The sequence below is a fragment of the Hemitrygon akajei genome, chromosome 9 (assembly GCF_048418815.1).
Source record: "Hemitrygon akajei chromosome 9, sHemAka1.3, whole genome shotgun sequence".
In the NCBI taxonomy this organism is placed as follows: domain Eukaryota; kingdom Metazoa; phylum Chordata; class Chondrichthyes; order Myliobatiformes; family Dasyatidae; genus Hemitrygon; species Hemitrygon akajei.
In genome coordinates this window covers 151,518,102-151,532,652 of record NC_133132.1, presented here as the reverse complement: position 1 = coordinate 151,532,652, position 14,551 = coordinate 151,518,102, and the positions used below count along the sequence as shown (strand labels likewise).

At 37.2% G+C, this 14,551-nt stretch overlaps 1 protein-coding gene across 19 annotated transcripts in view; it reads right to left on the bottom strand.

The window, feature by feature from the left end:
* epb41l2 (erythrocyte membrane protein band 4.1 like 2) overlaps nucleotides 1–14,551 on the bottom strand; it is a 200,130-nt gene that overhangs the window by 14,975 nt on the left and 170,604 nt on the right. For 7 of the 19 annotated variants that reach the window (XM_073057274.1, XM_073057276.1, XM_073057278.1 and 4 more), the window contains 6 exons: nucleotides 14,456–14,518; nucleotides 13,520–13,666; nucleotides 8,669–8,830; nucleotides 7,690–8,211; nucleotides 7,099–7,227; nucleotides 6,643–6,741 (listed from right to left, as the gene is read on the bottom strand). In XM_073057274.1, the coding sequence (XP_072913375.1) occupies nucleotides 6,643–6,741; nucleotides 7,099–7,227; nucleotides 7,690–8,211; nucleotides 8,669–8,830; nucleotides 13,520–13,666; nucleotides 14,456–14,518 (1,122 nt within the window). The remainder of the gene's footprint in view (nucleotides 1–6,642; nucleotides 6,742–7,098; nucleotides 7,228–7,689; nucleotides 8,212–8,668; nucleotides 8,831–13,519; nucleotides 13,667–14,455; nucleotides 14,519–14,551) is intronic. The other 12 variants (XM_073057275.1, XM_073057286.1, XM_073057287.1 and 9 more) reach the window with 8 other exon arrangements.

Below are 14,551 nucleotides of genomic sequence, written 5' to 3'. Positions count from 1 at the left end.
GCCTTGACATTTTCCTTGACTAGTAATGCCACTCCTCCCCCTTTAATCCTTCTCACTCTATCATGTCTAAAACATTTGAACCCCAGCACATCCCTGCCACTCCTGCAACTAAGTCTCACTAAAGGCTAAAATGTTACAATTCCACATGCTAATCCATGCCCCAAGATGACCCACATTTCTTACAATACCCCTTGTGTTGAAGTATACTCAGCTCAGAACATTAGTCTCACCATGCTTAACCTTTTGATTCCAGACTTTGTATGTAGGCTTAACAACATCATTCTCCACACCACTCCAGTATCTATTCTGGAGCTCTGGTTTCCATCCCCTTGTAATTCTAGTTCAAACCTACCCCCTCTCCCCCTCCTGATGGTCACCCAATAAACTGTGTCCTGCACCTTGGGTGTAACTATATCCCTGCATGTCCTGTGTATCAACCCCTCAGACTCCCAACTGATCTGGAGTTCATTCAGTTCCAGCTCTAACTCCTTGATACTGCCTATTAGAAGCTGTAGCTACCGCACTTCTTGCAGGCATAGTCATCAAGGACATTCATACAAAATTACCAGCCTAGCAGGATTCCATGTAAATCTATGTTGAAAATCTCTGCTACAGTGAAAACAAAGCCTTTGGATAATTAAGATAACTTTGAAAAGTACCTTCCAGATCTATGCGAACTATTAACCACTGGGAGTTGTCCAATTTACAACTTAATGATGAGAGTATAATAATTTTTTCAGCAGAGTATGGGACATTATGTACAATAAAAGAAACTACACTTCACACAGACAATATCAAAAAGAGTATCACAATTTTTATATGGTATTTCAAATTATTGAATGTGGTGGATATTCACTGTCCAGGGCTGGGAAGGGGGTGGCCTTTTGTTTTTTGCCAGGCTCAGCTTTCTAACACAGCAGCTGACACTTGTAGAGAACAAAGTAGTTTTTAAGTAAACTTCCAACCAATATTCTTTGCTCAGCCTCTTGTCATAAACAGGAGCCAGTCTTCAGTTATTAATGTAAATGTTAAACAATAATTAATCTGAAGTTAAAAGGACCATTTTACAAACAACACTGTCTATAGCAGAGAGCTGACTGCTCAAGTGATGCAGTATAAGACAATGGGGTTGTGTTAATTGGGCCTGTATCAAATCAGACAACACTGGCTAACTTATTTTGCTCAATGAAATTTGATACTATCATTTAGCACATCAAATAATTGATTAGACACACCCCTTTCTCCCTTATTAGGGAGAGGGAGAACCTGTGGTATGTCGAATACCGGATGAACGAGTAGTCTTTAGTGTACTGCAAGTCTGTGATTGGTGGTGGGTGTCCATGCTTTCTGCTTTGTTGGTGGGGGGAGGGGGTTGCTGCTTACGCTTGGGAGGGAAGGGAACTGGGGGCGACTTTGGGGCTCTAACATTTACCTGTCACTCATTCTTTGGGGCACTACTGTTTTCATGGATGGTTGCAAAGGCAAAGCATTTCAGGATGTATACATTTCTCTGACATTAAATATACCTTTGAAACCTTTGATTGATTAGTAGTTGGAAGACGAGTACTCAAACGTCAACACTCTCAGCATTAATTTTATGTGAAGATTAATTTTAAGATCATCTCCGTGAAAAGGCAACTGAAAAAAATATCCTGTGTGTGAAGTCACCCAAGTGGTAAAATAAACAACATAAATGTTAGAGGGCAATCAACTTTGTTAGGAATGGGTAAGGAACAGCAAGAAGAACGACAAAAGGTTGGGGTGAACTAGAATCCATCGGCCATTCAATATTTTGATAAACTTTGCAGCCTTTTCATTATAAATCATCACTTCTAAGCATATGACACCACGGTCTAAGTCACTCAAGAATTGGAAGTTGCAGGTGAAAGAAAGCTGTCATGTATACAGATAAAATGGAACAGGGTTTCACAGGGTATGTGATGAAGACTTTCCTAACTGATGCTTCAGGTTATAGATAGCCAGTGATGGCTGCTTGAAGCAAAGATATTGGAGAAAATGAGGTTATACTTGGGAGACACAGAGATGGCAGAACATTGTTCATCTGCAACTCATCAGTATGTCTTTTTAGCTTATAGGAATTGCACCTGTGTTTTAGAAATAGATTACAATTTGGAAATCTTTTATACGTTAGCAATTCTTTGAGTTTTAAATGTGGTTTATGAACTTTGTCCAGATTTAAATGTGTATCACTTAAATGGGCTGTTTAAGCTACTTTGTTAGCTGTAAGTTCTTTGGTACGGAGGGGGAACCCACCACTCAAATAGTGGGTATTGGCAGCTAAACTCATTGTGGCAGATAAACAGAAGTGATCTCGCCTTTGAAGAGTAGGTGGCTACAGTATAACCCCTCCCCTTCAGTGGGGGGGGTGGCACGTAGCTATCTACATCAGATAGGGTTTAAGATCTTTGTTTGAGTTTAGAACTTTGCAGCCAGCAAACCCAATACCATCAAACATAAGGTATCTGAAATGGTTGATGTAGTGTGCAGCTATTCCATGAACGCAAGGTAAGTACATGGGCCTATCAAGTCTGCTTCTTAAATAATTAATTCTAATGCAGATGCAATTCCAAGTATGTTTATGACTGGAAGCTATGCATAAATATGTACTGATCAAGGCACAGCATTCATTATTCCTGTTACTATCACCCTGATCTTTCTCATAAACATAAACCATATTTATCCCACCAAATTATCCATATTTACTTTAAACTGTTCTTAGATACTTAACCACTAATATCCCCCATGAAAAGCCATATTTTTGCAGCTTTTTTCTTGTCTACGCTGCTATTAAGAAAATTTAGATTTAAAAAGTTCCAATAATATAAACTGTTGTCTAATTGCAGTAGTTTCATGATGCATCTAATCATTTTAGAAAAACTAAACTATAACCTGTTGAAGGATCTCAGCCTGAAACGCTGACTGGTTATAGATGCCGTCTGGCATGCTGAGTTCCTCCAGCATTTTGTGTGTGTTGCTCCATGAAATCTCCCCCCCCCCCCCCCCCAATCTTCTTCACAATGTAAATCACTTCAAACAGACTGTTTTACTGCAACTGAGTGCTGAAAACAGGTAATTACACTGTTTTTCTTTTATAATCATTTTGCTATTGCAGACATTATCAAACCCAGATACAAGTATATAGCATTACATCGTTAGCAATGTTATGTACCCCATAACTGGGTCACTTACCAGCAAAGATAGAGAGGTCTGTTGAAGTCTGATGGTACTATTTTTAACAGTATTTATTGATAAAAATACACAAAAATAATATCAATGCAAACATACAGATAATATATGTCGTCAATACTAAATCTAAAAGCGCGGGTATAATAATAATCAATAAGAAATAGCTCTATCGTTGTCTAGGGGATAATGTATTGTCCGATGGAAATATAAAAGTCACTTCAGTTCATTCAGGCTGCAGCTTTTGGTTGGAGAGAGAGACGGATTTTTAGAACTTGCCCGTTTTCCTTTTTATGATGTCGATCCTTTGAAATGTCGTTGGTGGTGATCTCTTCTTTAGCCAAGCCATCTTCCGTGGTAAGGCCTCAATCCCGGGCAACGGGAAAGGACACACATGGGCCCTCCACTTGCTGTCGCTATTAAACGCTGTCACAGGATTTCTAGTGTTTCTCCTGGTGCGTCTAAAGGGGTTGTTCCCCAGACCTTCTTTTATCCTTACTCACGGGGTCTCAGATGTCAATCAGGTTGGAATGATGCCATCCGTCAACCAGCCCACTTTGGTCATTCCCTGAGGGCTTCAATGAATAGTACAGTACTCAATACAAATTCCATCTCCAAGAGACAATGGCCGTTTTCCGTGGCTTTGTATCGCTGAGGGGCCAGGACATTCCAAACCCCTTGTGGATTCTACGTGTCTCTCTCTCATTTCCTGGGTCCCAGACCTGAATTAATAGCGATCTTGCGATTCTCAAAAAGAAGGGGGCTACTTTGTATCCTTCGGCCCCTCAGAGTTGGGGCACAGTCGTAACAGCAACAATTACTATCTCATTTAAAACTACATACAATATTTTGATAAGTTTTGCAGCCTTTTCATTATAAATCATTACTTCTAAGCATATGACAGCAAAGCCCAAGTCTCTCAAGAACTGAAAGTTGCAGGTGAAAGAAAGCTGTCATGTATACAGATAAAATGGAACAGGGCTTCATAGGGCACGATATGGAGACATTCCTAACTGATGCTTCAGGTTATAGATAGCCAGTCATGGTTGCTTGAAGCAAAAATATTGGAGAAAATGATGCTTATACATGGGAGAGGCACAGATGGTAGAACATTGTGCCAGATGCAATTTATGAACATAGACAGGAGAGGCTTCAAATAAAAACATTATAATTGTGACTAATATGTGCAATAATAGTAGATATACTGAAAATAAAGGCAGACTACATTGCAGAGATTTTAGCCCGTAACATTTGAAGCTTGAATCAAGATCAAAGGCAGCACAAGATTATATACATTTTGAATTAATTTGTGGATGTTCAGGGAGAAAAATGGAGTCAAAAATGGCAGAGTGGAATGGACCATTGTGCTTACTTCAGAGTTGCAATTGGATTTTAGTGAAGAGCCTGGTGCTTGATTTACTAGATAATATAATATTATACATTTAATGCAGCTCAACTCACTTGCCTAAAAAATAATGATTTAATAACTTTCACATTTGTTTTAAACCCCACACTGTGCAGAGTAATATCAGTTCATTCCTTCATCATTCCCTACTCCCTGAAGATACTGCGAGCGTTCTAAACTTTTGGGGTCTTATTCACAGCTGCCTATGATTGTGCTGAGACATGGGCTGCACATGAGAGATCTGATGATAAGAGCCTTTCACACCACTAGCCAAGCAAAACCTTAATGATTGTTTTAATGAATTTGTCAGTCTGTTTAGGATACCATTCAATTCAATCCACTTTTCCTACAGGGCCACAGAATATTCAATGCAAACGACTGGATGATTAACTAATGGTCAAAAGGTGTCCTTTTCTATAAGCTTTCCTAGGTATTTTCCTAGAAAGGTAATAGAGCATACAACACCCAGGACAGGTATAATCTCAGTAGTAGCACTTTGCGTTTATACATTCATTTTACGCACTTTAATACAGTTTACGCACCGTCACACAAAAATGTAGCCATCAACATAAATGTCAAGTCACTTTTCTCTGGAGATTTGGACACTGTCTCGACTGACCATCTCACTTTTTGATATTCAAGATTAAATGACACATATCACTGCTGTAGAGAGTAGGCATGGGGTGTGGAAAGTGCTAAAAGTAACTCAGAACAAATTACATGTTTTATTCCTGCAACTGAGAGGACAAACTGCTGTCACAAACCCAATTCTTACCTCACCTTTGCTTTACATTCCACACATCCCTAATGTACGCCCAGCTACAGGCTCATAGATTTCAGTCATCAGACCGCATGGCGGAGAGAAAAAGAAACAGCTGCTAAGGATTTTGACAGCAGCTACTCGAAGGTGCAATTGCCAAGAAGAGATATAATGAGCTGCAGTGGCATTGTTAAGGTCCACGTTAAGGAGCAGTGTAAAACAGGACTCCGTGCTCTACAAAATACATTTAGTTAACACACACAAAGATTGAGACTATGTACCAAGGGCTGTACTGACATTTGATACAGCTGCCAAACAGGCCCCAAGGCTATAGTTTAAAGCTGTGCCACTATTGCACATTGTATAGCTGGAATCAGTGTTAAAAAACCCTACAGGTCAAAGATGGAAATATTTACAAAAGAACAAGGTGAACTGTGGAATTGGATTTTGGTCAACAGCTTATTAAGGGGGGGGGGGGTGGGGGGGAGGGAGGGAACAGAAAACAAGGCAACCGAGACAAGACAGAAATCCTGTCAGGGAGTTCAAGTCAGACATTTCTGGAACAGAAGTAGCAATGAACTTGACTAGTACTGTAAATAAAAATCTAATAAGTACCGGAAATCTAAAATAAAACAGGAACAGACACAGGAGGTAAGGACACATTTGTGGGAATCTAAACAGAGTTAAATGGTCAGTTTAGTTTTTTTGATTTTGTTTTTGTTAAAAATCTCAAAATTGTTTGGTCAAGGAATACAATTAAGTAAAAATTTCTTATGTAGACATGACCCCAGCCAAATGATACTGAAATGTGATACAAATGGACTGTACCTATGCAATTTTTTTTTGAATGAAGAACACATTGGTAAAAGATTTTGCAATTTAATACAAAAAAACATGCTGGAGGAACGTTATTCCACCCAAAGGGCTCTAAGTGCCCAAACTAATTAAAACAATAAATGCAAAGAAAATAAACTGGTATAAATAAATTAACATCAGTAATTTCAGCAATGACCTTTGATAGATGGAGAAAATCAGCTTAAATTAAGTACTAACAAGAGAAAATCTGCAAATGCTGGAAATCCAAGCAACACACACACACACAAAATGCTGGAGGAACTTAGCAGGCCAGGCAGCATCTATGGAAGAGTAAACAGTCCAACATTTTGTGTGTTTCTTAAATTAAGTACTGTAGTTTACTTGCAAACAAACAAAATTAGACTCACTTTATTAGAAGAAACAAACACTGATGCCATGCTTACTACACATTATATACCTTGGTAATCTGGGTCGTCATGGTTGTGCAGAAAGATTCAGAAGTTATTGTCTGAGCACTCATCAGGACACCAGGATCATTGTCTCCACTGCCATCACCCTTGAAATATATAAAATTGTACAGTTATGAGAAATAATAACTGAGTGCCTTTGAGTATTTAGTATTTTCAATCAGGTCAACAAAGTAGATCCATTAAAAAGCATTCCTTCTGACAGGAAAAACAAGGATGCAACACATCCAAAGGGAATCATTACTGCTAGCCATTATTTACAGCAAGTGCTGATTCATATTTCAAACTAGAAATTGCAACTACAACATTTGAAAAATGTAGAACTGTTCTAATTTTGAAATTAACATTTTCAACTAATGGCTAGAAAATTTTATACAGAACTTAAAATAACCATAATCAAGACTATGAAAAATCGTTCACCATTTTCATTAAGAAGATAAGTCTACCTGCGCAGCTTCATATGTAATGGTTTTAGTTTCTGTTTGAACAATTGGAACTTCTTTTGTCGTAATTTCAGTCTTGTCGGGACTCTCAGTATCAGAGATTGTCACCATTTCGGTCTTTACTACAGGAGGCTATTAGAAAGAGAACTAAATTAAACCAAAATGTATTAAAAGTAGATTTCAACTTAACTGAAATTTCAAAACCAGGGAAGGTAAATATTAACATAAAATTAAAGAATGGAAAAGATTTGCACTGGAAATGGACTAATGGAAAATAGAACAGAGTATGGCAAATAACATAAAGGTACAACTGGTTTGCATTTAAATATAAAGGACCATCATAAAGGAAAGATATAGTGGCTGCCCTGCCCTCTAATGTGAGTAAGGCAGCCAGAAACCAAGAGTGAAGCAGGCAGAGAGGAATTGATGATCGTGTTTGCCCATTTTGGAAAAAACGTAACCTTATTAAAATTTGAGTGAATCGAAGGTTTTTCCAGAAAACCCATGACAGACCAGGTAAAGAAGCAGTATTATACTGGGGAGGACTTCAACACATTAACATTTACTTCTGATCCAAATGCTATGAACATTTACCTCTGAGTAACAAACAACTCCTGGCATAGCATCACTATCAATATAGGAAACATCTCCATTTAGTTTGGGTTTGGTATCTTCTTGATCTTGCTTGTGCATTGCTTCCTGCAATTTTCCATTTTGCATCTCTTGCAAATCTTCTTCCAGAACATCCTGCATTTTATGTATCACAGTAGCAGGAAAATGCACTTCTTCAGTATTTGTTACTGAATTCTTAAAATCCATTGCTACTGTAGTCAGTGTCTTAAATTCATTTTGGTCTCTCTTTATATTTTCTCCTTCCTTGGTCTGTGGGTGGTATTCTGCCTCCTCCTCACTGTCACTATGGCTATCAGAGGATGAGACATTACTCTCTTTTGCTGCCAATTCAACAAGGGGCAAAATTGTCCTGTTTTCAACAGAGCTTTCAAGTTTTACTTTTGAATGGCTGGGTGCACTCTTTACCTCTTCAATCACTACTGCTTCTTCTACTACAACCTCTGCCTGCTCCTCCATCTCGGATTTTTGTTTCTCATCTGAGGTCTACACAAAGAAAATGAATGGGAAAAAAAGAAATCAAATGAGGCAAGAAACGTGAAATACAACCATGCAAACTTAAAGGATGATAACTTAAATCAAAATAAACGATGAATAACATGACTGAGGCTATGCGCTGATGGATTTCTAATAAAGACCACCATGGCACATCTCGAGCTCCTGTAGGAAAGCATTCTGTTCTGTAAAATAAGTTTTGAAGGACAATGAGCAGTCACTCTTTACCACTAACTTATGGGGAAAAATAATTACGGCAAATGAAATTGCTGCGTTCAATATAATACATAATTAAACTCATTATTGCACAGCAATGAAGAGAAAAAGAATTCAAAATGGCTTAAAACTGTGAGAACATGCAAATAATGACCAGGACAAAACAAATCAAGGTAGTATGTGACACATACTGTGACTTAATTACTGAGCATAAATTCCATTCTAAAAGCACCTCAGACAGCTGCTTGGCGTGTATGTGAGAAACAGATTCAGCAGCATCTTTTTCTTTCAACCCAGCATCCTCTGATGCCTGAGAAATAGTAGATGAGGCCATCAAGCCAGTTGAGAAGCTTTCTTTACTAAATAAGAGCGATGTTATCTCCTCTTCTAAGCTCTATGCAGTTAGAAAATTGAGAATAAAATTAAGACAACAGCCTTGAAGAAGAAAACAAGTATGAGAGAAGTTATAGCATACACCTAAAATCTTTTACCTGTAAACAAAACATGCAAAATGTTCACAACAGCTCATACAGCATCTCGTAAAACCTATATAATCGGTCTAAATTGATTGCCAAATTTGAATGATTACATTCTCCAAAATCAATAAATATTAAAACAAGAATATGTAAAACTATAGAATTATAAAAGGTACATTCTCAAAAAGTTGCATTGTTATTAATTGTTACAAAGAACTCCAGTTTACTGCGCTAAATGACAGTTTACCTGTTGGAAATCATCCATATTCCAAATGTTGGAGCATTTGTGAAAAGTTTTAATATTTCATGGCAAATTAATTGACAGCAATCCTATCTGAATGCATCACAATCAGTATTCTTGACTTCACAATTTAGCTCATTATGACTCTACACCTCATTACCAACCTGCAATGCAATTTTCTCCATAACTGTAACATTTTATTATGCATTTAATCATTTTCCTCTTGTATAATACACTGTTGTGCTGAAATGATCTGCATGAATGGTATTCAAGTTTTTCACTGGACCTTAGTACAGGTTACAATAAGCCAGTTTACCATTTAAGAGCCTTTGGATAAGTTGGTTATTTTGTTACTCCAGAAGCTGCTGATAAGACCAAATTCCAGTCAAGACTAATGAATCATATTCTTTAGTTATATTCATATATACCATACTATTATGGTATATACTAGTATATACCACAATATTTTGGTCACTAAAACAATGAACAATTTCAATTTATATAATGCTTTTAGTGTAACAGGAAAGCATCTTAAAATATAGGTACTTTAAAATTTGATGCCAAACCACATGGACATGTTAGTAATGGCCAAAGCGTAGACAAAAAGTAGGTTTTAAAGAGCACCTTAAATGGGAAGGAGAAGAAGCAGACAGATTTAAGAGGGAATCCAGAGCTTCAGACCTTAAAAGTCACAAAGGCAGGGCTGACAATGGCAATACAGTTAAGTTCAGGGACAACCAAAGAGGTATGATTTCTGGAGTTAATTCAGAGGCTTTGTACCAGAGAGAGGCTGACAGAACTCTGAGGGACTTAGAAAGAAGAAAATGACGATTTAAAATTCAGGCATTGCTGATTGGGAGCCAACTCGAATATGACAGGCATGACTGACAGAGAACAAACAGCAGAGCTCTGAATGATGAGGGCATCAATTCATTGACCTCTATCGATGTGAATACAAATGAATGCATTTATTCTTAGGTTAACATTAATACAGCAAAACTACTTTTCTCATGTTTTCAATATGATCTGGGTTCGGTTCTTACTCAAGATATTCAATGCCGTTCCATTTGTAACCAATGGGGTCAGGTGGAACAAGTGCCGCACAATGGATCCTGACCTTCCAAAGGGATTATACAAAGTTCTGAGTAGATGAGCAATTGCCATTCCCTTGCTTCTTTCATTCAGAGCAAAAGTATAATTTCATGCAGTCAAAGAAATGTAGTGGCCAACTGCAGAGTACTACCTTCCCCCACACTACTTCCCTATTATCCCAGCTGCAAGAAGGTAGAACTTAGTTTGGAAGAGAGGCAAAAACAAAATCACAGCAGTGGGGAAGCACTGACATTGAAACAGAAAAATGCAAACATTCCTGTATCATCTCCAACCCACTGTAGATTATGTCCTGTGGCAAAGACTTGAGGTAATGACCATGGTTCCAGGTGAAAGCACCTGTCTGTCTAAAAATTTTCTGAGATTACTGATGGCTTCCATACAGTTCCCAGTTCTTTTTATTGCACTCTCGCCCTGCATTAAATTTCAAAGGTGGAGTGTTTAGCCTGGTACTTTCACTAAGACAGAGAAAACTCCTGTAATTGGGGCTTTCATACAAAATTAACAGGCTTGAAACTTTAATTGTCACCAGTCTGACATTCAGAGCTGCTGAAAGCACAAGGCTAAATAGCCTATAAAATAGCTTTCTGCAAATTGATGATATATTCCCAGAATGCCTCATGATGCCAAGTTGATTTTAAACTGAACTCTTAGGAATTCCTTTTGTTGAAGCTACTCCTGTGTTATTGCATATTTAACTTGATTAGGCTTTGCCATGAGATTAAAGGGTTAGAGTGCCTCGACTGGGGTAACAACTTTGAGACTCTATCAATATCCTTCTCGAGAATAGCATGGTCAATTTGTGCAAGTTAGAAGTCAAGGCAGAAGTATTTGATACTGTAGCACTGAAACAAAAGATGAACAAAATTATTCAGTGATGGCTGAGTGGTAGGAACAGGAGGAATCCAGAATATACAAAGTTAGAAGTGAGCTGGAGTCAGCTCATGGAACATTTTGAACACAGGAAGATGACTGTAAATTGCACAATTAGAAAATTATAAAGTCAGCTTATTGGCATTTTGGTCGTGTTTAATGGCTAATTCAAAGAACTTGTGAATATATATTTTTTTAAATATGTCGATTATTTAAAGTTCACAAGCCCCATTTAAAATTCAAAGAAAGTGTAACAAAAGAGGCTGGCCAACAATGTGCCAAACTAGTCACATTTGGAGGTAATGAAATTAAGGATGAAGTAATGAAATCAAGTTAGCATTGCAGAAGGGTTGCATAGAGATGAGAAATAAAAGGGTCCAAGGATGAGTAGCTGACACATGCCAACAGCAGCATTGGTATGGGAATGGAAGCAAAACAGAAGATTTTCAATCTAGATAAGGCCACAGAATTGGAAGAAAATTAAGGCCAATTTAAAAAGATAAAACACAAAAGATTTTGCAGATGCTGGAAATCTTAAGCAACACCTGACTTGCTGAGTTCTTCCAGCATTTTGTGTGTACTGCAAAAAGATAAAACAATTGAAAGAACTAGAAAAAAAATAGAAAGATGTTGCTAAATTCCGCTTACTGATTATTAATGGATTTGCTCACTGGTCCCATCTTTTTCAACCAGAATATTTCTCAATCTCTAGGACAACAATTTTAAATTCTCAGGTTAATAGAATAAAATACCCGTCTTGCTAACTATACTCTTTGTATATTAATTTGGAAAATTGTAACCCAGAAACTATGGAACTTTATTCCTTAATTTTACAGCAACAGTGTCAATAAGAGAAATCACACGGCTTTACTGGCTGACAATGTCAGTATGGAAGATGCAGATATGACATTCCCTTGAAATGGTCTGCTGATGTGGTATTTACAAGAGTGAGTGGCTTCTGACTTGAATACAAAATAGTTTTGTTCAAACAGGATACAGCCAAAGATGTAAACAATTCATGGATACCGGGGAAAAAAAGCAACATATCACAAAGACAAACATGAGGCTTACAGGTGACAGATAAAAGTTAATTAGGTTAAAGAAGCAACTCTTATTTGAAAGATCTATTGTACACAAACTTGGAATTTCACCAAAAGATGCTGACACTACAGTAGTTTTACTTAAGTGGAACCTTGGACACAATTCTATGCTCTTATCAGGTCATGCCTGGACATAAAACACAATAAATTAGCAGTGTAAGCAGGCCAGTCTTTTCAAGCCTGCATCGCTATTTAATTTGATCATGGCCATCTATACTAGCCTTACTCTTCTGTACCATTTCCCTTTATCCCACTGTTCCATGATCTCACTCATATTTATCCACCTCAACTTTAAATGCTTCTAATGCTCCTGTTTCCACCCTCTGCAAGATGAGATTTCTACATACAAAATAGTGACTAGCCCTCATCTTATAGTTATGACCCCTTCCCTTGTTCAAAACAATCCACTACTGAAAACATCCTAACTTCTACCCTGTAAAACTTGCATTTTTGAACAAAGCAACCCATCATTCTTTTAAATGAAAAGATATGCAGTATTCCAGGTAAGGCTTCACCAACATCTGTACCATTACAATAAAGCCTTATTTTTAATCTCCAACCCCTGGGTAATGAAGGACAAAGTGCTATTTACCTTTTTTTTTAACTTCTTGTTCTTGTCTGTTACCTTTTTAACCCCCATGAACCAGTGTGCTTATGCAAAACAATTTACCTTAAAGTCAGAAATTAACCTTCCTTTCACCATAATGATCATGGCTTCAGTATGGGAGGTCCCATCTACCTATTGCCCGTCAGTCAATTAATACATACAAATGAAAAACTAGGTAAAAACCTGAAGAACTTATCAAACTGGGCCAATTAATGGAAACTGGTTTTCAACCTAACTTTGGGGGATTTTAGAAGCGAAAAAGTGCAGTTTAAGATTCTTAAGTAGCTTTGAGCAAAATTTGAATATGGGAACAACACCTGTAGGTTTAAAACTGATATTTAAACTAAATATAAAAGTCTAATTGCAAACAAGAGCAGGCCATTTGCACCCCATTGTTTTGGCATTCAATAAGATCATAACAAATCTTTTATCAGCAGCATATTTCAAATTATGTGATAGATTTAACTACCCTGTCTTGCATGTAAAAACATTGGAAAAAGTAAAAAGTGTTCAGTAAGTACGCACTATTGTCATCTCGTAGATGTGCTCAATCATTGATACTGATACCAAGTATAGAAAATTATTTTATAGTTAACTATTATGGTTGAAGAATTACATGCTACGCAAATTAAACATGCTTCATATTATATCCTGAGGCTCTGTTTCTAAAACGTACCCCTTCTGTTTGCAGTGATAAGGGTTTAGTCAACCGATTTTCCCATTCATTTGGACGTGGTTCAGGTGTGGATTCCATGAAATTGCGTTTTAGCTCACTAATGCTAGCTTGATGTTTCAATAGATCCTCCTGGGTTTTATCAAGGTCCTAATTTCCGCACATGTACACAACAAGAATGAGACAATAGATTAAAACTAAATTAGTATAAATGAGAAACACACAGGAACACCATGGCTCACTGAAAAATGGGTTCTCAATTGAGAATTTTTGGGATAGTAATTAAATAGGTTGGAATTATTTACTGAGCAGCAACACCAAACAGCAGGTGCCCACTGACACCAAACTTCAATAACTAGATGAAGGCTCTGAACAATTAGAAACAACATGTTCTTAAGTGGATTCAGCTTCAGATCAATTTATGTGGTTTTAGGATAATGTTTAAATGTGAAACAGACTTGCCTTAAATTTTAGAAATGTTTTCTTTTCTTATTATAAACTTAATGCAACCAATTAAAAACATTCAGTGAGACGAGGTGTAGAAAATGCACATTTAGCTCGATAACTGGAGTGGCTGATTTTAGTAAATATTATGCATATTATTGGGTAAAACAGTGAGATTTTACCAGATTATGCAAGAAACGTCAATTAGTTTTCTTTTGTACAGTATTCCTGGTTAGTAAATGTGTTCATTCATCCAAATATAACCACAATAAAATGCTTTCAATTCTACCTGGCGCTCAGTTTAGTCTCCTCTGCATGCTAAAATTCTAAATTAATCCCAGCACAGCCCAGAATTTGAGAAATGTGGCTTTGCAAAGAGCAGCACGCATTTCCATTCCCATGCACTGCATGCAATATTCACTGTGCCGGCCTGCTTGTGAAAGGTCATTCAGTGCAATGCATCAGTCTGTCTAAATACTTTTATTTTATACCAACCTCCAACATTAAATTGCTATGTCTGATATAAATATTTTCTCCTCCTATGCTCAATGACTTATTCTGTGAAATTGAAAGGAGAAAAAAATCCAACAT